The sequence below is a fragment of the Rhinolophus hipposideros genome, assembly GCF_964194185.1.
Source record: "Rhinolophus hipposideros genome assembly, chromosome: 9".
NCBI lineage: Eukaryota > Metazoa > Chordata > Mammalia > Chiroptera > Rhinolophidae > Rhinolophus > Rhinolophus hipposideros.
This window is the reverse complement of record NC_138055.1, coordinates 62,151,601-62,176,595: the sequence shown is the minus strand read 5'-3', so window position 1 is coordinate 62,176,595 and position 24,995 is coordinate 62,151,601. Positions and strand designations below refer to the sequence as shown.

Sequence of the window (24,995 nt, the reverse complement as noted above, 5' to 3'; positions counted from 1 at the left end):
AAAAAAAAATCTTTAAATAAATAAATAAATAACATCGTAAATTCATCCTGTCAAGAAGAAAGCCAAGAAGAAAGCCATACCTTCCCACTTTAAAAAAAAAAAAAAGAAGAAGGCCAGGGTGGCTTTTTATTCAACTACAAGAGAAATGAGCACATGTGTTTATGAACAGTTATTTTGACTGACATTTGTGCAATGTACCAAAAAATCCATAAACACCACTCTTAGTTTCCCTGGCAAGTTCCCAAAATAGATGATGCTCAAATTTCACATATTTGCTCTACTTATCAGGTAAGAGACGGTCTTGAAATTCTAGCTATTAATGGCAGTCAGTAGGGTACAGTAGCTACAAAGCACAAATTCTAGAACTAGCTGCCTGGATTTGAAACCTCGCTCTACCACTCAGTAGCTATGCAAACTTGGGTAAGTTAATTGTCTGTTTCCTCGTCCATAAATGGATGGAATTTATGGATGAGGGGTAACCTACTTCCGAGGGGTTATTCCAAGAATTGAATGTTACAGGTAAAGCACTTACCACATTGTCTAGCCCAGTTTGCTCTGTACAGGTATACCCCATTTTATTGCGCCTCACTTTATTGCACTTCACAGATGTTGCATTTTCTACAAGACCCTCACCAAGCAAAAAGATTACGATTCACTTCACTGCAATACTTGCTTTATTGCAGTGGTCTGGAATATCTCCAAGGTATGCCTGTATAAGATTACCTAGTGTATCATTAATATGTAGTACTAAAGGCACTTAGATTATTTTTTAAAGGAAAGACATTTTAAACACTGTCACAGACTACAATGTCACCAGGTCACTCTAGTTATTTTGCTGTTTAATTATGCTACCATCCATTCTGACATAAAGATTTTAGTGCAAAACCAGTCTAGGAAGCCCATAGCACATTCATTTAAATTGACAAATTGCTCACATTTTTCATCATCTTGATTTTTTTTAACATATTACTTGGAGAAAATTTGCATAGATGCAGACAAGTTCGTCCTTCCCTGCTCTTCATACATTAATAAAGCCCCAGCATTAATTACCTGACAGCCCCTGGCTTTGCAAGATCACCAAAAGCATGAAATCAATCTTTTACAGCAGAGTTTAAGTAAGCAATTTTCTTCTCAATCTTTCTATTCCTCCAATATTATAGCTTTTTAAATAATGCATGCAATTTTCTAAAATTTGGTTCAATCATTTTAAGGGTTTCCCAAATGTAGCCCATCATTTATTATCTTGTAATACATGTTCATTATTTGTGATATAAATAAGTTTTATGGTGTATTTTACATTCCTACATGTGTTAACAGCAATTCCTTGAGTAGGAGGTTACAAATACTTCCTAGAAGGAGAAATAGCTTGTGAAAAAAGAAATCATTTTTATAAGTCTGCCAATTTGCCAGGACTGTATTTTCTAATGGAAATGCACAATGAAAGAAGCAAAAATAGGAGAACAATAACTAGTTACAATGACTATGTACCAATTGTCTACTGTGGATCAGGCATTAGGTCAGGTGCTTTAATTATCTTATCTCGTTTTAACCCAACAGGTAAGTATTATTTTCCAAGCAATAGAGAGCAAAAGGAGAGTATACACATATATTGTCAGGGTAATTTTATACAGGCATATAAAAAATGATTAAAAGAAAATACAGTCAAATATAAATAGTTAATTCTGGGTGGTGGGAACATGGGAATTTATTGTATTTTTCCTTGTACCTTTCTGATTTCTTTTTATTTCCAAAGGGACAAAGGAAGAAAAGAAGGAACAAACAATTGAACGAATAAACCAAGAGATTAAGTAACTTTCCTAATTTCATGTAACAAATAAACAGTCGAGTTGGGATTTGAACCCAAGTCTGTCTCCCTCTAAAGCCACATTCAATCCACTAAATTGATAGTATTTAACCAAATGTTTTTATCTAAGCAGGATCAAAAACATTTTGGAAGTTCTATTAGGTTAGTGCAAAAGTAATTGCGGTTTAAAAGGTTAAAAATAATTGCAAAAACCGCAATCACTTTTGCACCAACCTATAAAAGGAGATTTGTTCACAGCTCCACTTATATTACCCAGTAAATGAAATACCCATCATTTCCTCAAACTCTCTTTATATTATTTATCTACTAAAACAAACACAATAGTAGCAGAGATGACAAATGGCTTCAACAAGGTCAGCTTAGCATGGCCAATTAACAAATAAATTCCATGATGCCAGAGCGAATGGCGTGAAGTTCTTAGGTGAGGACTGCATAAGACAAGCTGTAGCGTATCCTTGTATGACACTTAGTGGGGGGAGGGGCTGCAGGAGTTCATTGGGGTTCACAGAGAGATGAGTCTCGGTGGCAGCCTTATGGGGCATGCCTTTCTACATCATCCCACCCTATCCAGGAAAAATCTGGGCCACCTTGAAGTTCCCCAAGAAACTGCCAATATGATTGCTCTCTAAATGTATTTTGCCAAATGGGAAATGGGAAACTGGTCAATTAGCTGAGAAGGCAACAAGCCGAAGATCCCTCTCCCTAAAGAGAAAAATGTTAAATGATATGGACTCTGGGGATAATCCATCTTGAATCATTTTTGTGCCATTGTTGTGTTCCCTTTTGTGCAGGGAGCAGCTGTTGTAATCACCATTTCAGAGCTAGGATAACGTTTGAGACGATTCCAATCAAATTGCCCAAAGACTTTTTAAAAACAAGTTTGAAAACTCTTGCACAATATCACACGCAGTAGAATAACCACTAACTGATGTGGACGCTTTGATGCAGTGAGTCAACGCCTCAGATGCTGCTCTCTTGCTGTATGCCCAACACTTGCATTACAAAATTTGGTGTGCAATTTGATTCAAAATGAGCTTTAGTCAAAGAGAAATGTTTGGAGTGCTTCCAGCCTCCTGCCTGACCTCATCCATTCAGATGGTTTGGAACAACACAGAGGGTTGCTACAGGCAGCAAATTTATCTATAACTAACTCTTCCATGAGGGAAAGTTAGGGTAGGCCAGTGGCGCAGGTTTACCCTGTAGCTCGTCAGCCCCCTGGCTTCCTAACAGGAAGGACAGTTGAGCTCTAAAGTAGATCACTAAAGCCTAAAGAAAAAGACTGCCAGGGAGAAATCCCCAGGGCAAGAAGGCCAAAGAACATTGAAGAACAATATTGTCTAAGACTCAGTAGTTAGCCATTTCCTGTTTCCTGGCATGCCGCAGCTTTCCTCCACATCACCCTGAAGCCTACAGTCAAGTGTTACAACCAGCTCCATGCCAGTGGTACTTTGAGGAATGGCAGAGAAGGAACAGGTTTACAATGAAGAGAAGGGATGAGGAGACAAATGGTGCTTCTGGAAAAGAGAGCATGTGACAGTGGACATGCAGGATGGCCCCAATCGGAACAGATATGAAGCATACTGCTCTCCCCCCACCCAGATCCACTGTTGGGAGTGGGGGCTACATTGTGCTGTTGGTTGTCGCTAGTACGGGAGGTCACTTTTCACTTCTCCAAGGGGGTGAGGGAAGAGGAGCAGGATGATGAAGGATAAGGCCGGGTGGGCGTCATGATGAACAGCCTGGGAGGGATGCTGCCTGTGAATCTTCCTTTCTGTGATGGGAATAGCTGGAAAACTGGAAGGGAAAGACCTGGATTGGAGGAGAAAGGGAAGAAGGAAGAGGGAAGGGAAAACATACTACTGAGAGATCCCAAACTCCATGAGGTGTAGAAGCAAGTTTTCAGACGGGACCTGCAGCATTACTGATCCGAAACCACAAACAAGGGGGTGGGGAGGCGTCACAGGTGCAGAGAGAAGCCAGAGAAGCAGGTTTAAGTGAGGAAAACACGTCAGAAGATCAAAGCTGGGGAGACTGGAATACGACAGACAGCAGGTGGATGGAGAAAAGATGGTTCAGGATGGAAGCTGTAAAGGATTCAGAGCATTAAAGGCGTGTTTTTATGCAGCTCTGTGTGGAAGGCACAAGGGCAGGCTTGCCAAGTTTTAAAAGTCAGGGCTGCCCCATGTTCATAGCAGCATATTCACAACAGCCAAGGGGTGGAAGCAACCCAAGTGTCCACAACGGGTGAATGGATAAACAAAATGTGGAAAATACACACAGTGGAATATTATTCAGCCTGAAAAAATGAAGGGCACATGCTACAACATGGATGAACTTTAAGACATTATATGTTAAGTGAAATAAGCCAGTCATGAAAGGACAATACTGAATGGTGGTTGCCAGGAGCTGAGGAAAGGGAGAAATAGGGAGTCATTGTTTAATGGGTGTAGAGTTTCAGTTTCACAAGATGAAAAGAGCTCTAAAGACGGATGGTGGTGATAAGTACACAACATCAATGTACTTAATACCACTGAATTATACATTTAAAAATGATTTCTATGGCAAAGTTTATGTTATGTGTAGTTTACGACAAAAATATAAGCGATACCCTTAAAAAAAAAGCCAGAGAGTCTCTGATCAGAAACTGGTGTCACTTTTTAAATGTCTGTCTTACAGCAGTATCTTACGAGATACATTTTGTCCTTTGGCAAACATTTTTGAGTACGTCCCCTGTGAAGGCCATGTGCTAGGCATTGGAGACATGGGGACATTGGGGACAATGCACAGTCCAGTGAGATGCAGACCGGGAAACAGAGTATGACTATTCCCTGTGGCCAGGATGACCCTGAAAAGAGTAAGCACCTAACTCAGACTGTGTGGTCAAAAGTACTTTCCAGAAGAGATGATGCCTCAGCTGGATCCTGAAAATAGAAGCTACCATACAGAGGTAGTAGAGAAAAGAGGGCCAGACAGAGGAAACAGCATGTCGCAAGAGACAATGTGGTGTAACTCCTCCTGCCTGGAGCATGGAGTGGGAAGTGGGACAAAGTGGGAAGAAGCGATGTGAAGAAGAGAGGAAGGTGGGAGTCAAACAACATAAGCATCCACAATGAAAACTATTTTTCTGAATGGTGATAAACTGATTGAGGGGAGGATGCTTTGGCTTTTACTTCATGATTAATTTTGTGGAAATAATGCCATGAATGGCATATGAGGGCAAGCACAGAATAGGGAGTTGACAGGAAATGCAACACCAGCTACCCTTGTGACCATAAGCATCTCGGGGTGGGGGGTAAATACATATAGCATGAAACTTGCCATATAAACCATTTTAAGTACACAGTTCAATCGTATTAAGTACACTCAAACTGTTGTGCAACCATCTCCAGGATTTACATTTTCCCAAACTAAAACTCTGTATCCATTAAACAATAATTCCCTATTCCCTCCCCCAGTCCCTGGCAACCACCATCCTACTTTCTGTCTCTATGAATTTGACTACTTTCAGCACCTCATGTAAGTGGAATCATACAGTATTTATATTTTTATGACTGGATTATTTCACTTAGCGTAATTCCCTCAAGGTTCATCCATGTTGTAGCAAGTGTCAAAATTTCCTTCCTTTTTAAGGCTGAAAAATATTCCACTGTATGTCTACACACCATTTTGTTTATCCATTCTTCCATAAATGGACACTTGAGTGGCTTCCACCCTTTGGCTATTGTAAATAATACTGCTATGAACACTAGTGTACAGATATCTCTTCAAGACCCTGCTTTTAATTCTTTTGGGTAGATACCCAGAAATAGAATTGCTCGATCATATGGTAATTTTTATTTTTAATTTTATGAGGGGAAATAATTATTATTTTTAATTTTCCACCGCAGAAGCACCATTGTACTTTCCCACGAACAGTGTGCAAAGGCTTCCATTTTTTCCACATTCTGGTCAACACTTATTTTATCTTAATGGGTGTGAGATGACTGTAAACATCTTATTTCACCCTCTGAGCCTTCAATTTCTTCATCTGTAAACTGAGTGGTTTGGACTAGATGATGCTCACGGATCTCAACTTTCATTATTCTCTGAATTGAGAGGAGAATTAGGTGGATTTACTGGGAAAAACTCAGGTCATTTTAACTACTCTGAGGCTCACATTCCCTAACTATATTCACAGCACTGACACATACTCTAGATATGGTTTCAAGTAAAACACAGACTGAAATTCAAGTGCAAGGAGCATTAACTTAATGGGAAAGTTTAAGAGAGCCTGGTCCCGCCATCCATGGCCAGGACACGGACACCACTGGATGCTGAAGCTGATTGGTCCACACAAGTGGAACAAAGTTTACCTTCCAAACCACCCCCACTGGTGGGCTTGACTGTTAGCAATGACTGTAACAGAGACACCTGTTATATACTCATTGTATATAACCTATACTCATTGTATATAACCTGTACTCATTGTATATAACCTATACTCGTTGTTCAACTTTCACTCATATAAAGAGATAAAATTGCAACTAAATTAAAAAGTGGTCAGGTGGGATGGCAGAAAGAAGAGGTCATTCCACAGGAAATCTGCTGTTTTCTGATCTGGGCTGAATCCTACACACTCATACAGGGACTCAAACTTTGGGGAAAGAAACATATTTTCTCAATGAGACACCATGAAGAAGGGTCCCCAGCAAGTCCCTGGAAAGAATACTGTGTTTATAAACAGGTAAACAAAGGCAAGTGGGTTGATTTGCAGAAACAGGGGTAATATCAAAAACAGAACCCAGGACTCGTAAACTCACAGACCAATACTGTTGGCAAATTTAGCTCCTCCTCTAAAAGAGAGGATTACGATGATCACGTCTTTCCAAGAACAACAACAAAAGCATGTATTAATGTGGATGTGCGAAGACTGGTTAGCTCCATCAAAGTCCATGTCTTTTGTAGGAGTGCTGGAGCCTTGTAGACCGTTATGTGGGAATCAGACAAGAAAAGCCCCTTTCATGGGCTACTAAGAATCACCTGGAACTATGGGTGGTGATGAATATTATTAATTAGACTTATGGTGGTGATCATTTGTCAATGTATACAAACAAATATCACCTGAAACTAATACAATGTGACATGTTAATTATTCTCAAAAAAATCGTCATCCACCACCCGAAGACCACAAACCTCCCCACGTTACCAGCGCTGAGTCACATATACCTTTTGTGGGTGATCTTAGGAGAATTAGGGCAGAAAAAGCACAAAGAGGGCCGTCAGTGTTGGCTGAAAGAGTCCTGCCCCAAGAGTCAAGGTGTATGGAGAAAACAGGGAAATGTCCTTGTGGCCCTTTTCTACTATTTTTTTAAATGTATTCCATAACTGATTCTAGAACCTGTGTGATCTGACAGATCAGAAAACTGCTGGGTATCAGAGACCGATGGGCAAGAAGAAGGAAGTGCAGTTCCCAGATCAGAGAAAGGAGCAAGCATGTTCTCTACTAGCCATCCTGGGTAGTGGCAGCGAAATGTGAGAAAGAAACCCTTTCTATCTTCCATCTTGAGTCTAAGGACCTAAACATGCAAAAACAAAAAACAAGGCCCCCAGTTACAGTAACTTTCATGCATGTCAGAACCCTTATGGGAGAGATCGCAGGCCCAACGACAAATTTTGATGTTGCCTTAGTGATCATATCCTGGAACATTCTTTTTTACAAATATTGAAAAGGCAATACTGAACAGACTCCAAAAAGAGCTGTCTAATGGGCGATGATGCGCATTCATTAAAAGCTGTTCTTTTACAACATAAGATATTGAAATATATTTCTACACAGAGTTTTTTACAAATACCTACTTGCTCATGCCCTCACCAGAAAAAAAATTATGTTACATTATTTTCAATGGTATATAATCCATTGAAAGAAAAAAACTCATGACAAAAATGCCAAAAAACAGGTAAGAAAAAACCTCTTGCAGTTTGGGGAGAAAGATAGGGTCAGATGTATATTTAGAATTGGGCAGGTAAAATTTTACTATGCTGTTAAGGAGATATTCTGTAAAGACAATACAGCTGAATTATCTACCTTGGCTATTCTCCTGCTGCTGGATACATAAATTTTCAAATTATTTTTCAGACTTTTTTTCTAACTAGAAATTATATACCTAATTTTCTCTACTCGCTCCACCCTCATATAGAGGTAAGATTATAGTAACATTATCAATTAATAAATGTGCGTTTGCCAAATAGCCAAACTCTTGTGTGACTTTTAATCTAGCTAAGCAGCCAGTACACTTACACTGCTCTCCTGTGTTCAATAATAGGCAGTTTACACTCAATTCATTCTGAAGTTCCCTCTAGCTCCAAAATTCTAAGATACTATAACTTCACGAAATTCCTGCATATTTACTAACTAAAAAGTTCCAACCTCAGCAGGCCTAATGCTGCTTTGCTCCTTCCTACTGAGTCCCGTTTATCAACATGAGGATTCCAAATAGATACCGTTCTGCTGTGCACAAGCTCTCAGCCTACTCTGGCCTCTCTTACTTTCCTTACCAGTGACCTGCCTTACACGTGCACACACAGAGTCACTTGGATCCAACCTCAATTTATCCACCTGCCCAGCTATCCATCCATCCACCTGACATTCGTTGAGGCCCACGGTAACACCAAGTATTGCAATAGATACTGAGAATAAAAAGATGAATGATTCAGCCCTTCCCCCAGAAGATCTATGTCTAATGGTAGAAAGAGACAAATTAACACAATAAAAAAATGAAACGAATATAATAAAATACTATTGGTGCTCTTATAGAAGTCAGGATAGGGAATGGTGGGGTTCAGAGGAAGAAAAAGTTCATCAGTACTAACCACTGGGACAGGCAGAAAAGGCTCTATACAAAGAAGGCAGGACAAGCCTAGTTCTCATCCCATCTCACCTCATCTCCAAAAAACTCTGGAAAGAGTATCACACCTTTGTTATATAGACCAAGTGTGATGTGGCTACTGTCTCCACCACTCAAATGAAACAGAAAATCCTCTCCATCATTTTGAAAAAGGAAAAAACCCAATGTCCTTTTCAATCCTTTTCCTCCTTGCCTTCTCTATAGTAATAATATATGCACACACATACAGTTCTTGAGAATTGTTCTCTAGAAGCCAACACTGCATCTCCTTGAAAATCTGCCTCTGTCCTCCCGCAGCTCCTTCGACCCTGCTCGCCTGTCTCCTAGGATTCTGTGCTCCAGCAGCTCCTCATTCTTCCCAGCAGGCCTGAGTGTGTCCCCTGAGAGGGGAGCTCGGCTGTAGCACTTCTGATGTCTCCCATGCCTTACCCAAGCCCTCAGCTCTCCTCAGCTTCCTCCTCCTCTCAGGCGCCGCTCCCAGTCCTACCCAGTCTCCCTCCTAAGTATCTCATTGCCTTCTCTCCATTCCCAGGGCTCCTTGCCTCAGGGCGCATCACCTCCACTGGCTTATTGCATCAGCCTCTTCCTGATACTCCTCACGTGGACTCACCCTCTTCACTGTCGCCTGCCTGTCCTCCTCACTGCTACCAGTATGACCTTTGAAACATGCAAATCCAATCATGTCACTCTTGTGCTCAGAGGCGGTGCTGCAGGACGCAATGTAAACTCCAGCCTCAACTTCAGCCACTTCCCTCTGGCCTCCAGTTTTCTACCCAGTAATACCAGATTACTAAAAGTATCCCCCCAAACCTGATGCTCTCACAACATCTGCACGGTTATCTCTGTCTGGAATGTCTCCTCACCTCTCCTACCCTTGTCCACATGGCACATTTCAATCATTCTTCTAATCTGCCTTTTTCTTTGAAATGCTACCTGGTGCTTCAAGGAGGATTTTGGTGGTTCTCACCTTGGCTCCTGTTTCCCTTTGTACACAGAAGCAGTTCCCTACGTTCATATATAACGTGTGTCCAAAAACACATATTTATATATCATCTTCTCAACTGAAACACAGAAAGGAGGAGCAATCTGCTTGCATATTATTGAAGAAGGGTAAGCCAACCTTTCCCAAGTGATGATAAAAATCCCTCAGAATTATTCAGTATCTCCTCCTTAAATAATCCCATCCCATTGATTTCTTTTAACGTGAGGAGCACCAGCAACCTTCACAATTGCCTTAAAAAGGCAAGTATGCAAGTGCTGGTGGAAAGGGCAGCCTCTAAACCTCCCCACGGCAGGAATAACGGCAATAACAGTAACTAAGACAGCCAGACACTGTTCTAAGCCTTTTCTATACTTGAACTCACTGAAATCTCAAACGACCTTATGAAGTGGATATTATCATCATCCCCTTTTTACTGATGAGAAAAAACTGAAACGTAGGGGTGTTAAGGAGATCTCACATCCAGGAAGTGGCAGAACCGGGATTCTAGCCCTGAGAATATACAGAAGCTAAATTTAACAGTTCTTAGGAAAGCTTAAAAGAGAAAGAGAGCTCCCTCTGCTGGCGGTAGATACAGTTTTCTTTTGTCATAACTGATAGCAAAGGCACCGACCAGCAGAATCTTGACTGAGTCACCAACCAGCTGAGGGAGTTTCAGCCACGCTCTTAACTCTTCCAAGTCTCACTTTGCTCAGCCATGAGGTTGGGAGTAAATAGAAATCAAGGTTAAACTCTCTTCTAGCTCTAAATTATTATGACTTTGAGATTCAGATTTTTTCCCCCTAAAAACCAGCTCTCTTTGCAATGAGGCAACAAGAAACATCTACTGCTTTTTTCTTTTCTTTTTTTTTAAATTAAAGTTTATTGGGGTGAAAATGGTTAGTAAAGTTACATAGATTTCAGGTGTACAATTCTGTATTACATCATCTATATCACATGGTGTGTTCACCACCCAGAGTCAGTTCTCCTTTCATCTCCATATATTGGATCCCCTTTACCCTCATCTACCACCCCCCTACCCCCTTACCCTCTGGTTACTGCTTTTTTCAAAGCCACAAGAATCTCTCAGAGGTTGGAGATTCAAAAGCTCTTACTGTACTTTCAAATAGTACACAAATTTACAGTATGTATAAGTAAATTATGACAAAATGGAAAAATAACTCTTAGCAGCAAGACACTAAAGAGTTTAAAGAAAACAAGAGGAACTGTTGCTAAAATATATTGTAAGCGATTATAATCCAGTTTCTTTCATCTAGTCATATTCTTACTAAGTTACCTCAGGGCACACCAAGCTGCTAATTATATATCAAAAACATACCTAAACATGTTATTAATATTAACAAATTTGTTCCAAAATTCACAATTCTGTAACCAAGATTCAAATTTAAGGCAAATCTACCTTAATCTAAATGCTAACTTATTTATATGTCAAGTATATCGCAATAAAGCTGGGAAAAAATGCTAACTTCTTTTCACCTATCAAAATAAATGAGCTTATGAAAACGGAATACACATGTGGATTAAGAAGGAAGATTAGGGGGGGAAATTGCCTCTAATTTTGGTCCCCACCAAAACCACACTAAAAAACACAATCTCTTTACAGAGATTTTTGTTTATCATCGCCCACAAAGACCAGGACAAAAAAAAAGTAGAGACACCAGCAATAGAATTTTGAAGTTGAACAAGTGTACCGACAAGTAGAAATCGACTTAGCAGATCCTAGAAAGCCAAATCCCAAATTGGCGTGGGAAAGCTGAAATCCAACCTCTGTTATACCATGTTGTCCCCAAAAGACTCAGAGGGGGCTTAATAAGGAGAACTGGGGGAAAGCTGTTGAGAAGCAGTTGGATCCCTAGAGCCTCTCTTCTACTTCATGAGGTTGGGCAATTACTTACTCCTTTCCCATCCCTGCAGAAGTCTGATGGTTTTATTTCTGAAGAGGGTTAAAACAGAGAGTCACTAGATAACCAGCTGAGGGTGAGTATCTTATCTAAAACAGAGGGATTCAGTGACCATATGCTTACTGAATTCAGAGACCCCAGGTCTTACCCCCCACAGACCTACGCCATCCAAGCAGAAGGTCAGAAGATCCTTTCCTGAGGAATCTGACTAGCCGCAGAAGAAAGACCTGAAGATACAGAGCTGGGGACTCTATGATAAAGGACCCATCCAGATGACCCTTCAGTGAAGCTCAAAGTCAATAAGCCCTAGTAGGGAGCTCAGAGCTCAAGTCATTTTTTTAGACTCCCACACTTAATTATGAGCAGACAGACAAGGATTACCAGATATCTGAGGAAAGACTCTAAATAGAATAGCAGTTTTGAAAGTTTTTTCCTCCCTGTATAATCTATATCTTCTAAATTGTTGTTTCCTGTTTGTCTGTTTTAGTCTCTGTCATTCATATCCTTAGAGCAATAAGAAAACATACTGCATCTATGAAACAAGAACAGGATACCATTGTGCAAAAGAAACATCCAAATAGCATCCCAAAGAAAGAGGTCTCAATAACAGGATTGGAAAATAAAATTGAGATAATCTCTGAGAAAGTAAAGCAAAGAATACAGAGAAATGGAAAATAAGGGAAGAATATTGCAGAACTAGTCCAGAAATTCTGACAGTCAAACAATAGAATCACAGAAGGCGGAGGAGGGGGAAAGAGGGAGGAAAAGCATCAAAGAAATAATTCACATAAATTTTGCAAAACTGAAGGATGTAAGTTGACTGATTAAAAGAGCCTGTCTAGGCCCAGAACAATGGGCGAAGACAGAGCCACACCAAGAAAGATAATGGTGAATTTTAGAACACCAAGTACAAAGCATTCCGCAATCTTTCAAGGAAGAAAAACAAACAGCCCAGTATAAAGGATGAGGAATCAGAAAGGCTTCTGACTCCTCAAGAGTAAGAATGGAAGCGAGAAGTCAATAGAGCAATTATACACTTTTCAGTCAAAGTGAGGATGTAATAAAGATGTTTTCATTCCCGCACAAGTTCCAAAAATTTACCTCACAGGAAAGTGGTTATGAGCAACAATATAAAAAGAATGATCAAGAAAGAAGAAAACACCGGACAACAAGAAACAAGAGATCCAACACAGGAGAGAACAAAGAGAGCCTCTGGGATGAGAGGGAAGGGAGATCCCACACCAGCTAGAGCACAACCAGTCCACACTGGACCAGTGTGGCTCTGTGACACTTGTATTGATGGCAGTCAACACTAGATGCTTCCTGCTATTGGACCATCTTTCTAAAGCGAGGACAGAATGTCCAGAACTGCTCCAGATTCTCATCCACACTTACCTCACAATGTGCTGCTGATGAAGTGCCTGCTCTGCCCCCGCCCCATGCCCACAAAAGAGTTCTGCTTTGACCCTCTTCTGAGAGCAAGAGCAAGGCCATGGGGAACTTTGAATCAAAAATAAAAAGCAGGCCACTCCTGCAACCTAGCAGATTATTCAGCAACTAGCCACAACCACAGCTCTGGCAGATGCCACAGGACTCGTTTATAACCTTGTCCCGGCTCCTCCAGAAGCGGGTCATTTTCAGGGGAACCCAACCTCAGACTATGACCCAGAGACTGGTTATCTGTTGAGAGCTTTTACTCATATCTAACAGAGGCAACATTATCCTTTCCCTACACAACTAGGCTTGGGCTTGCTGCTCAGTTTTTCAAAACTATATATTGCTTAGGAATATATACGGGAGATGAAAAACTATCGAGAACAGCAAAGGAACAATTATCCTAAATGTGGGGGAGAGGAGAAATTTAAACCAGGGAGGCTCACACAGGGACTTTTTATGTGTTAGTAATATTTATTACTCAGTCTTGATAGGTAGTATCCACATACATAGACCCTTGTGTAATTATTTTTTTAAATATACATACATGGATTAGAATACTCTTCTTTATGGATACATCCTATAATAAAAGATATTTTAAGTAGTAAGTGAAGATCTGTTGAAATCAGTGATATTGTTTTAATACCTTGAAACACTAAAAGAACCCAAGAAATATTCCTTAAAATTGTATGCTTATAAATGTGAAAAGTTATGTCAAATGGGCAAATTCTATATAATTTACCAAAGCTGATACAAGAAGTAATAGTAAATACAAATAATCTATAATTATATTTTCAAAAGTAAAATCCATAACTTAAAACTTTTCTACAAAGAAAGCATCAGACCCAAATATTTTACCAGTGAATTCTACTGAACATGAAAGAAACAATATTCCAGTCTTACACAATCTCTTCCAAAGAATGAAAAAGTGGGTACACTCTGTAACTTCTTTGAGGCTCCCAAAACCTGACAAGAGCATTACAAGAAAGGAAAATTATAGTCTAATCTCCTTCATGAACATAAAAATCATAAACAAAACATTAGTAAACCAAATCCAAATTATATATTTAGAATTTTTCCAGGAAAGCAATGTTATTTTAACATTCAACAAAACACATAAAATTTAACGTATTATCTCAATACAGATATAAAGTATATGATAAAATTCATCATCTTAGCAAATTGGACAAGAAAATTTCCTTAATTTGATAAAGGATTTCTACAGAAAACTTTCAGCAAGCATTGCATTTAATGGTGAAACTATGAAAAGAAAACTTCCCCTCTTAGGTTGCACATGAAACAAAATTTCCATGCCATTATCACTACTTCTATTCAACATTATATTGCAGGTCTTAGCTAGTGCACAAAACAAGAAAAAGAAATGAAAGAATGGTAAAGATATCCATAAAACTGACAGTATTCACAGAAGATAAAGATTACATACTTAGAAACATACCAAAGAATTTAAAGATAAATTATTAGAATCAAAATAAGAAAAAGTAAGATTACTGAATATAAGGTCAACATGCAGAAAACAACTATATTTCTAGATACTAGAAATAAATAGAAAATTAATTTTTTTAAAGGTAACAATTTAAAATAGCATCAAGAAATCTCAACTACCTAAGAATAAATCTAGTAAAAGCTATACAAGACGTCTACATGGAAGATTGTAAAATATTATTCAAATAAATTTTACAACACCATATTTATGGATTGGAAGACCCAACTTGGTAAAGATGTCAATTCTCCCCTAAAAAGCCAATAACAAGCAAAACAATCTCAAAAAAGAACAAGATGTCAGAACCTATGCTATAAGATATTAAGAGTTATAATAAAGTGCAATAACTAAGACAGTATTGTATTGGCTCGAGGATAAATAAAACAACAAAACAGAATAAGAGTCCCAAAAGAAACCCACACACATGTGGACACCCAATGATCTTATACAAAAATAGTACCACAGAGCAGTGGTAAAAGGATGGTCTCTGTAATAAATAAACAAGGCGGGGTCGATTAGATATCCATATAGACAAAAATGAAATCTGACTCCTTCTCATTGATCACACAAACAAACCAAATCAATTCCGGGTGGATCTAGATAGGAAAACAAAATATTAAAGCTGCTAGAAAATAATATGGGAGAATACATTCATGAGCTTGGTATTAAAAAAAAAAAAAAGATTATTTGAACAGGATAGAAAAAGCACCAGCCATAAAGGCAGGACTGCTTAATAATTTGTAGGAGCCTCTTATTCAAAAATTATTAGAAACTTCAAGAAAGCAACAGCAGAACATTAAACCAAGTGTGGGCCCCACTGAGCATGAGGCCCTATGTGACACATGGGTCACATGCTCATGAAGCCATCCCTGCAAAAAAGCTAAAAGACTAAAAATTGGACTACCTAAAAACTAAGAACACTTGTTCATTCAATGTCACTCTTAAGATAGTGAAAATGCAAGCCAAAAAAATAGAGACAGTATTGCAATGCATATATTTGACAGACTCATATTCAGAATACATAGAGCTGAAACTCTGTATTACATGTGTCCTTTGAATGTTACAAATATGTTTTTGTTCCACCGCATTCCAATAATATTACAGAAGTATCAATCTAATTGCTAAGAAAAAGTAGAGCCCTCTTATGTTCCAGTTTATCGTGGAAGGAGTGGTCTTTTGAGACATCTATCTTCAAATTAAACTGACTGAATCTCAGTTTCCTAATTAAAATGTGCCTAAAGATACATACATTTTTGGAACGGTTATGAGAAAGAAAACCAACATTTTGGCACAAAACATGCACGTAATGAATGGTTAAACTAGTTGCTGCCATTCTTATTATTATTGATTTATTTTATTAATATTAAATTGGTTATACCATGGTTATCCTTAGATAATAATGAATAGGTGAAAACACAGTTGAAAAGAGAAAAATCGAAATCTAGGTATCTTAAAATAAAACAGAAAAATAACATTGTTACTGGGCACTTGTGAATCAATCAGAATCCATGGAAAAATATCAAATATAGCACATGCCAACCTCTGGCAATATATATATACACACACAAATATACTATATATGTACATATATACACTATATATATGCTATATATACATATATATACACATACATACATACATACATACATATATTGCCATATATATATATATATATATATATATATATATATATATATATATATCCTTCCTCTCTAGCTATTTCAGACAAATGCCTAGCTCTGGAGAACACCCTATTCAAAACTAGTCTACTCAATTACATTCCTGCTTCTTGTATGGACCATTACATCATTACAATAATCAAGTAGCATTCTATTTAATACATACTAGGTTGAAACCTTCCTTAGTAAACAGCAAGCATAATCTGGAGATAAACAGTGATATAATAGAAGAAAAAAACATATTATTTCCTTTTCATTATAAACAGAATAGAATTTAAGCCATTAATGTTATTATCTGAAACTAATCAAGCCCTGAAAATTGTTTTATGAAGACAAACACATCTTAATTTGGATTAAAAAAAAATCCCCTAGGAGGTGTCACTTTACACATAAAATGTGACAGGGTAAAGGAACCAGAAAAGGCAACTTGCACATGCACCTAAAAAGCTGCCACAACCATTTACCAAAACATCACTGGTACCTATATTTACCATACCTGAACAAACTGTTCTGCCATGCTGCATGTTAATAAAAAATACAAAACAAAAATAAGGAAATGTTAGAAAAACATTAAACTATCGCATGGAGACTTATAAAATTAATTCACAAAAGTTTTTATATCTGGTATTTGACATACATTAGTAATTTAACTACTTTTTAACTCAGTTACCAAACTATGCGTCTCTTAGTTATGAATGGATTACCCACTAGACAGGTTTAATTTGTAAAATATTCCTTGTCAGGTTTCAGAGCAAGCTAGTAAGATCCTGTTTCAAAAGTCTTCCTCTTTTAAATCAATTGTTAATTCATTTGTTAAGCACACAGAGAATAAGAAAGCAAAGATATGCTTTTCAGGTTGTGTCTACTTGGTGCTGTTTTAAAAATAAAGATTTTAATCACCATTTAGCATCAGGTGAAAATAACCATTGTCAAAGTTAAGTACCACTACAAATCTAGACTAACAAAACTAAATTTGCCACATCAGACATATAATATATATATTAACTGAAAAGGTAGGAAACTGACGGAGTTTGTTAACACTAGTTCTTAGTTCCGAGGGTATAAGCCTCCATTTAAAACTTCAATATATTCAAAAACACGATGACTATTGACTCAGCTTCACAAACATCTCAATCGCACGTGGCAGAAGAGCTCACCCCACTCCAGCACTTACTTCTCTTCTGTGACACGGCCTGCAAGCATGCAGTCACAATATCGCAGTTCTTCTGCACTTTATGCAGAAGCCTATCTTTCTGCTTCAGCTGCCGAAGTAACTTTGCGGACTGAATGCCGATTCTGTACTTCAGCTCTCGAAGGATTGTCTTCAGTTCATTAGTGTCTATGAGGAAAGAAAATTTTAAATAGAACAAGGAATACCCGAAAGGAATACAATATGATACTAATTGTAAGATAATTATCTAGAACATCCATTAAACCAAGTAATTCTGCATTCTCACCCAGGACTATATGTATCTATTCAGCTAAGATATTCCTATCAAATGTCACTCATCCGTTTCCTGTCCTGTCCATGACATATGTACTGTAAGATAAATTTTATCTTTGAAGCTATCTGTAATATGTAAGCAAGATTCTTACTTTTACTGTATCTAGCTCTGGTTACAATTTTGCCTTTCATTGCTTAAAAATTGGCATGTACGTTTTATATCATTAACGTGTTCAGATGGTACACTTGCAAGAAAATAATATTTTTTAATCTGTTACATCAATGATAAACCTAACAGCCAATAACAAATGTTTTTAAAACCACTCACCTTTGTAAATAGTTTAAAGGTAAATAATATTACCACATTTTCTGATGTAGATAAATGTGGCAATACTGGTTGTATTTTAAACATACAACCTTCCAATAGCTTGACTATTAGGTACAATAGCTTATCTTAGAGACTCAGTAATTTTTCAAATATGGTAGAAAATATAATACATTTCCTTTAAACAGATAAATTAAGAATAATTCTTGGTAAAATAGATGGTGATGGAAGAAGAACTGACTCTGGGTGGTGAACACACAATGTGATATGTAGATGATGTATTGCAGAGTTGTACACCTGAAACCTGTGTAGCTTTGCTGACAATTGTCACCCCAGGAAACTTTAATTAAAAAAACAAAACAAGAAGAATTCTACATTCATAAAGTTAATATTCTCAACAGCAGTTTTCCTACAATTAAAAATAGACTTGGAAATCAGAAGTGTTAACAATCTTTATATGAATAATCATTACAATCTGGGAGTTATTTGTGACACTTGATATCATTATTGATGGTAATGTGACCTGCCAGGCAGGCAAAGCCTTCCGCTCAGCTTGGCATTCGCTAGGCCCTCATTAGAGGTCTTTGTGTGGGGTTTGAATCTATTCATTTTGAAAGGGCTTTGGAAAAACCAAAGAGGATCAGAAAAGAACAAAAGAAATGTTCAAAAGTAAGAAAAATCCCTCCAGAGGTCAAAGCAAGTGAACTTTGGGTATAAGAGAAGTGCAGGGTGGTGCTTTAACAGCTGTCAAACCTGCCTACACTGAGGAAAATGCCATTTGACCTTGAGCTAAGAAGAATTGCCTTTGAATCAACCATCTGTGCGATCTTAGGCAAGGTATTGCTCCAAATCTCAATCTATGCTTAGCATACAAGGTTATTCTGAGAAACAAATGTGAATAGTCTTTATAAATATTAATATGAATAGCACTAAAATCAGAATAAGGAATTTCTATAAAAAAGAGAACACAAACCAGTTATTTCTCTCACCTTGAGTTCAAACACAGTGGGATATAATGGGAAGTAAAAGCTCACTTAGGTTAAATAAAACTATTTGGGTTCTAAGGATGATTAAATATGAGAACAAGCCACCAGAAGAGATCACAGGCTCTTCATTCCTAGATTCCTGCAGAGAGAATATCCTTTCTGTGAATGTCTAAAATTTTTCCTTCTAGAAACAAAAGGGGTAAGAATATCATCATTGTGCATTTTAATTATACTTTCTTCCACAAAAGAGTCACGTTCAATTACTCTTAAGGTACCTATAGTTCTGTGAATCTCTGAATTCTATGTATTGTCCAATATGGGAAAAATCTTCAGAATTGAGTTTGGAAATCTACAGCAATATCTGCTGGTGTATAAGCATCTGGGAGACAGGAATAAGGTCTTCTTTATCTTAATGTACCCCACAGCATCAGCCATAGCTCCTAACACAGTGTTAAATTAACAGGAAAAAATGAGGAGATCGTCAACTGACAGTGGACAATTTCCTCTCTAAGGAATCCCAGTGGATATAATAATAATAAAAATAATATCTAACATTTATTGAGCACTTTACATATATTAGCTTGTATAATTCTCACTACAGCCCTCTGAGGTACTTATTATTATTATCCCTATTTATAAAGGAGGAAAATGAGAGACAGGCTAAATACTTGCTTGAGGTCATACACCTAATAAGGAACAGTGGCAGGATATTAGCTCAACATTCTGACTCCAAAGTTCACCCCTTCATGAAAACACTGAGAAAAGAGCCTAGATTTCCTGAGAAACTATTTTGGTGCCTCATATACCGTGTTTCCCTGAAAATAAGACCTAGCTGGACCATCAGCTCTAATGTGTCTTTGGAGCAAAAATTAATATAAGACCCAGTCTTATTTTAATATAAGACTAGTCTAATATAATATAATATAAAATATAATATAATATAATATAATATAATACCAGGTCTTATGTAATTTAATATAAGACCCGGTCTTATATTAATTTTTGCTCCAAAAGATGCATTAGAGCTGATGGTCCGGCTAGGTCTTATTTTCAGGGAAACACACATGCTAAATGTGTAAATAGGTGCCACATCAATGCTACAGCAAAATCCCTAACAGAAAGAGGAGAGAATATACAAGTTTTCTGCATTATATGATACTCTTACTAAGTATTATGTTAGGAGGGATATTTTTTGACCCTGAAAAAAATCAAGTAACTGAATAAATCAAAATTATTTAAACGGACAGCTGGTTCGTTATTCTTAGTACTCTAATGATATTCTAATGATATTTATTGATAAGGCAGTTGTGTGTGTGTGTGTGGCTTATAACATGACACCTTGTTCATCCTCATAGGGTTGACTACAAGAAAAGATCAGCAGGGAACTAACCAAGCAATAAGATTGAGACTTGTGCAAAACAGACTCTTACAGGTCTTATGAATGACTTCTAGAGTGATCACTCGTTTGAAATCCACTTGCAAAGCTGAGCTAACTATTACTTCTCTAAACTTTAGCTTGCCAAATTTCCAAAAGGAAATTACTAATCCTCAAAATTCCCTCGGTAATGAAAAGTGAACAGCCTTGTAAAAACAGAAAGACAAATCAGAACTCTTCAAAATTGATTTTCTTGGATTCTGAAAGAACTGTAGCCGTGCGGAACTCTTGGCATAAACAGACACTCTGAGAACAGCCAAATAATTGTGTATAATGAAATGGCATAACTCCAGCTAAAGTCCCAGGCAGGGGGAGGAAAGTGGAAACCATTTGTAACCATGAGCTGGGGGGAAAATCTTCACTAGGAAGCCAGAAGAGGAAGCTGAAAGCTGTTTACATAGATTTGAGAAAGCAGACAGATTTATTCCTTTTCTGGTTAGTTGTGGTTTTTTTGTTTTTTCTCCCCTGGCACCAACTAGTCTGATTTTTCAATTAGGAGACAGGAAATCATTCTATAGCGCACATTCTCTCTTTCCTCTCTCCCCTATTAATTTATCACAAGGACATTAATCCATAAAATGTAATGGTGGCTTAGCATGCATTTTCCACACTTCATTTCATTTTATAAATTGAGGTCTTGATATATCTATAAAAAAGAGACACCTGTAATAATTGTGTTAGTGCCTGAAAGCCAAATATTATGAACAGTTGAGGAAAAAAAAAATCTCAGCTAGGACTCTAGCATCACAGTCTGATAGCAAAAGGAACACCAAATTAGCCTGTCCTCCTGAAAGCCAAGGCCATTTTCAGATGACCTCTCCAACTGAAGAGATACCAAGCAGTTAAATTCTGTGAGAACGTCAACGCTTTAGAGCCCTCCATTAATGGGGGTTAGGGGGTGGGGTGTGTGTGAATCCACCTAGCGAGTTTCTTGAAACCAGACGTTCTGGCAGAAATGGAATTCACACGACCTGCTTAGAAACCGCATTATCGAATTATTCTGCCTCACTAGTTAAACACTATCCAAGTGGTGTGGCCAGGGAACGATTATTAAAAAAACAAACCAAAAAAAAAAAAAAAGCCAGCCCCAGGAGTCGCCTCTCTTCTCCCGGAGTCCTCTAGGTAACTTCAGATATACTTATCGGAAGCTCCAAACCTGCCCTAACAGCTGTTCTGGCGAAATGAGAACCTAGGCTGCCTCTCGCCTGAGCCTCCACAAATACCTGGGGTGGAGGATGGAGACCCGCTGCTACCCCTCCAAGTACTGATGCTCCTCCACTCGGCAACTCGAGAGGGGAGTGGGGAGGGGGAATGAGACCTAAGCCTGGTCATGAATCCGTGGCACTGTGGGCACCAGCGACAGATCAAAGGATGCCCCAAACTTAATATCTGAGCGCTTGGCTGTTCAGTGCAGGTGCGCACAGGTGAGCGCTGCAGCGCCGGCCGACCTCCGCCGAGATCCCTGGAGCTCACCTTTCTGCCGCAGGTACTGCCTCTGGTGCCGCTGGCTCGGCCGCTCCTGCAGCTCCAGCAGTACACGGGAGTCGCCCGCGCCCCCGCGGCCGCCCAGGACCACGTCGGAGCCAGAGGCCTCCGTGGAGCTGTCGAGGCTGTCGCGACGTTGCTGGCGGTCCTCGGGCCAGCGGCCCCCGCCGGCCGCCTCGTCTTCCTCGGTGCAGCTGTACAGCTCGGTGAGCAGCCCGCTCACCAGGGACGCCGTGCGGCTCGTCCTGCCGCCCCGCGGGTCGCCCGGCTCCGCGTCTTCCTCGCCCTCCCAGGAGCCCCGGGAGCCCTGCGGCTGCCCCGCCGGGGGCGCCCCGCTCAGGGAAGGGGCCCCCGCCACTGCAGGAACCGCTCCCTCCGCCACCTTCTCCGGCCTGGGCTCAGGCTCCTGGCGTCCGGTCCGGCCCCCGCCCGCGGGAAGGACTTCCATGGCTCCAGTCGCTCGGCGGCCGGGCTCCCGCCGCTCCCCGCGCCCGGCCGCACCCGCCAGTTCCGGGAGGAGGCGCGGCCTCTCTCCCGCAGGTTGCCCTGGCCCTGGCGCAGCGCCAGTGGGCCCCGGCTCACCAAGGCGCCTCATCTCCCCGGGGCCGGTGTCCGAGTCGCCGCCCCTGGTCTGTGGGCCGGGAGGAGAGGGGGGCAGCCACACCGCTGGACTACCTGGGGACACCTGCAGCAGGTGAGGCCCTACTTCGGCCATGAGTGCCCTGAAGAGCCTCAAGGCGCAGGATGTAGCCAGAACACATCAGGATGAAGCCTTCGGCCCGGAGGGGGAAGGGCGCTCTGGCCGCTGCCACCTCCACTTTTCAGCACGTCATTTAACTCAAAAAGAGGGTGGTAACTCCTGCGTCCTATTTAGCCACCAGCGAGCAATAATCCCTGGGAGAGTTCTAAACGCCAATCAATAGGCAGAGGCCAGGAGCTCCCTTCTTCACATCCTAGGAACACAATGCCCAGCCCTTCTCACCTTCCCACCTAATCTGGGTTCCTTTCAAGGCGATTTTTAGTTCAGTTTCTGAGAATTACCTCTCTGAAGCCCTGGCATATACCTGAGATTTAATAAAGCTGTGAACTTTTTCCTTCAGTGAAAAATAAAGTACTGGATTTAAGATCAACTAATTTCCTGGCATGAGATCTAACAGAGAATGAGGGCTTGATAAATGAGATGACCAAAGTAATAAATTGATGTAGCTGATTCTGACGGCAAATTCAAAGGTTTACATGATGTCCTGAGAGCTGTATGGTTACAGTAGACCTTGATGGAAGAACTCTGAGATATCCCTCCACTGTAGATATTTTTGTGAATTTAATAATTGCCAGTAATTTTGAGTGGTGTTTTTTTGTGCCAGGCACTCTTTTATGCATGAATTATCCCATTTGATTCTCACTTTAACCCTATAAAGCAGATAAGTACTATTTTTTAATTGAGGTATAATTGATATATAACATTATATTAGTTTCAGGTGTACAACATAATGACTCAACATTTGTATATATTGTGAAATGATCACTGCAGTAAGTTAATATCAGTCATTATGCATAGTTACAAAGGTAAGTACTATTTTATCCACATTTTTCGGATGACGGAGCTGAGGCGGAGAAGCTAAATAACTGCCCATGCACAAAGAATAAAGTGAACTTTTCTTAAAGCTTAAAATCTGGCTTTCATTATGGATAAATACATATTTCGTTATGGATGACTATGTATTTGTCTATCTCCTAGAGCTATTAAATACATGCCAGATTTCTAAAAGAAGCAATAGTGTACCTAGTAAACAATGGTGGTGCTTGATGTTTGTTCAGCACACTTTAAATTTCAAGGCACTTTCAGAATAGAGCCTCATCTTACACGTGGAAGCCTGGTGTCACTTGGCACCACGACCTCCATACATAGAATGAGAACAATAGGACCCTTTTTGAAATTAGAGTTAATATAAGGAGAGTGGAAGTTTTGTAACTTTATGCTTAGGCATCCGTAACTTAAAATTACACTAGAAATATTATTTTATGATTTTGTAACTGTATTTACTACTGTATCCATTAATTTTAAAATGTATGAAATGGGATTGTGTATTATTTTGTTGGGTTTTTTGTTTTGTTTTGTTTTTCTGTTGCCTCTGGCATCAAGCAGAGTCTTGAGAGCCTTCCTTCATATGCCAAACTTTGCAACAAGCAGCACTTTCATAAAGGGAAACACTGAAATTGGATCTTTTTTCTTAGTTGACCTCCCAGCTCTTTCTCTCTATCTCTCCTCAATAAGATGTGATAACTACTAGTCTTCGGCACTGTTCTCATTTAGGGTATCTCTATGGGGACCAAGGGATAAAGAAACTCAAAGTGAGCTAAAGGGGGTGGTGAAAGAGGTTGCAAAAACAATTTATCATTGACAGTCAACATTTCTAAATTAACCAGAACTTGAAAATTATTTCCCATTCCCCCAATAAAGAAAACAAATTCAAGGTTCTTGCACTTGTTGGAATTATCTTCCCCCAAATATCCACTGGACTCTTCTTTTACCAGGATCAGGTCTCTATTTAAATGTCTTCTCAGTAGATTTTCCTAACCACTCTATTTGAAATTGCAGCTCCCTATATTCCCTCACAGTATTCTGTTATTCCCCCTCCTTGTTCTCTTTTTTCCCCTAATGCCACTTCCCAACATATTGTATCATCTACTGATTTATTTTGTTATTGTCTTCTGCCAATGTCAATCAATTTTGACCAAGAACTGCAAGGCAAACAAAAGCTTTATTTGAGGGTCTTAGAAATTGCAAATTGAAAAGTCACAGATTTGGGAAGAAACCCAATGTGTTCTGAGAGGGAAAGAAAGAGACAGAGTTTATAAAGACAGAAAAACGGAGGCTTTCAAAAGGATTACATAAATTGCTTTGAAAGAGCTGTGATTGGTGCTGGCAAACAGACTTAACGCTATGCTATACATGATTAATGGCTGTCATGCAGGGTGTCATGCGGGGTCTCAGCTCCAGCTCCCCACATAAGAATGCAGGACATGGTGAGGCCAAAAAGGAACACGAATGGAGCCATAGACAGGGGAGTCATACCACTATATTCTCCGTGGCAG

At 39.3% G+C, this 24,995-nt stretch overlaps 1 protein-coding gene across 1 annotated transcript; it reads right to left on the bottom strand.

The window, feature by feature from the left end:
• Positions 1–13,818: 13,818 nt before the first annotated feature.
• On the bottom strand, positions 13,819–22,362 carry LOC308502781 (TBC1 domain family member 30-like). The gene is made up of 4 exons (XM_081061066.1): positions 21,888–22,362; positions 17,399–17,563; positions 16,721–16,742; positions 13,819–14,010 (listed from the first exon to the last, which is right to left on the bottom strand). The coding sequence occupies exons 1-4, from the start codon at positions 22,345–22,347 to the stop codon at positions 13,944–13,946; spliced, it is 714 nt and encodes a 237-aa protein (XP_080917192.1). The 5' UTR covers positions 22,348–22,362; the 3' UTR covers positions 13,819–13,943.
• Positions 22,363–24,995: the final 2,633 nt, after the last annotated feature.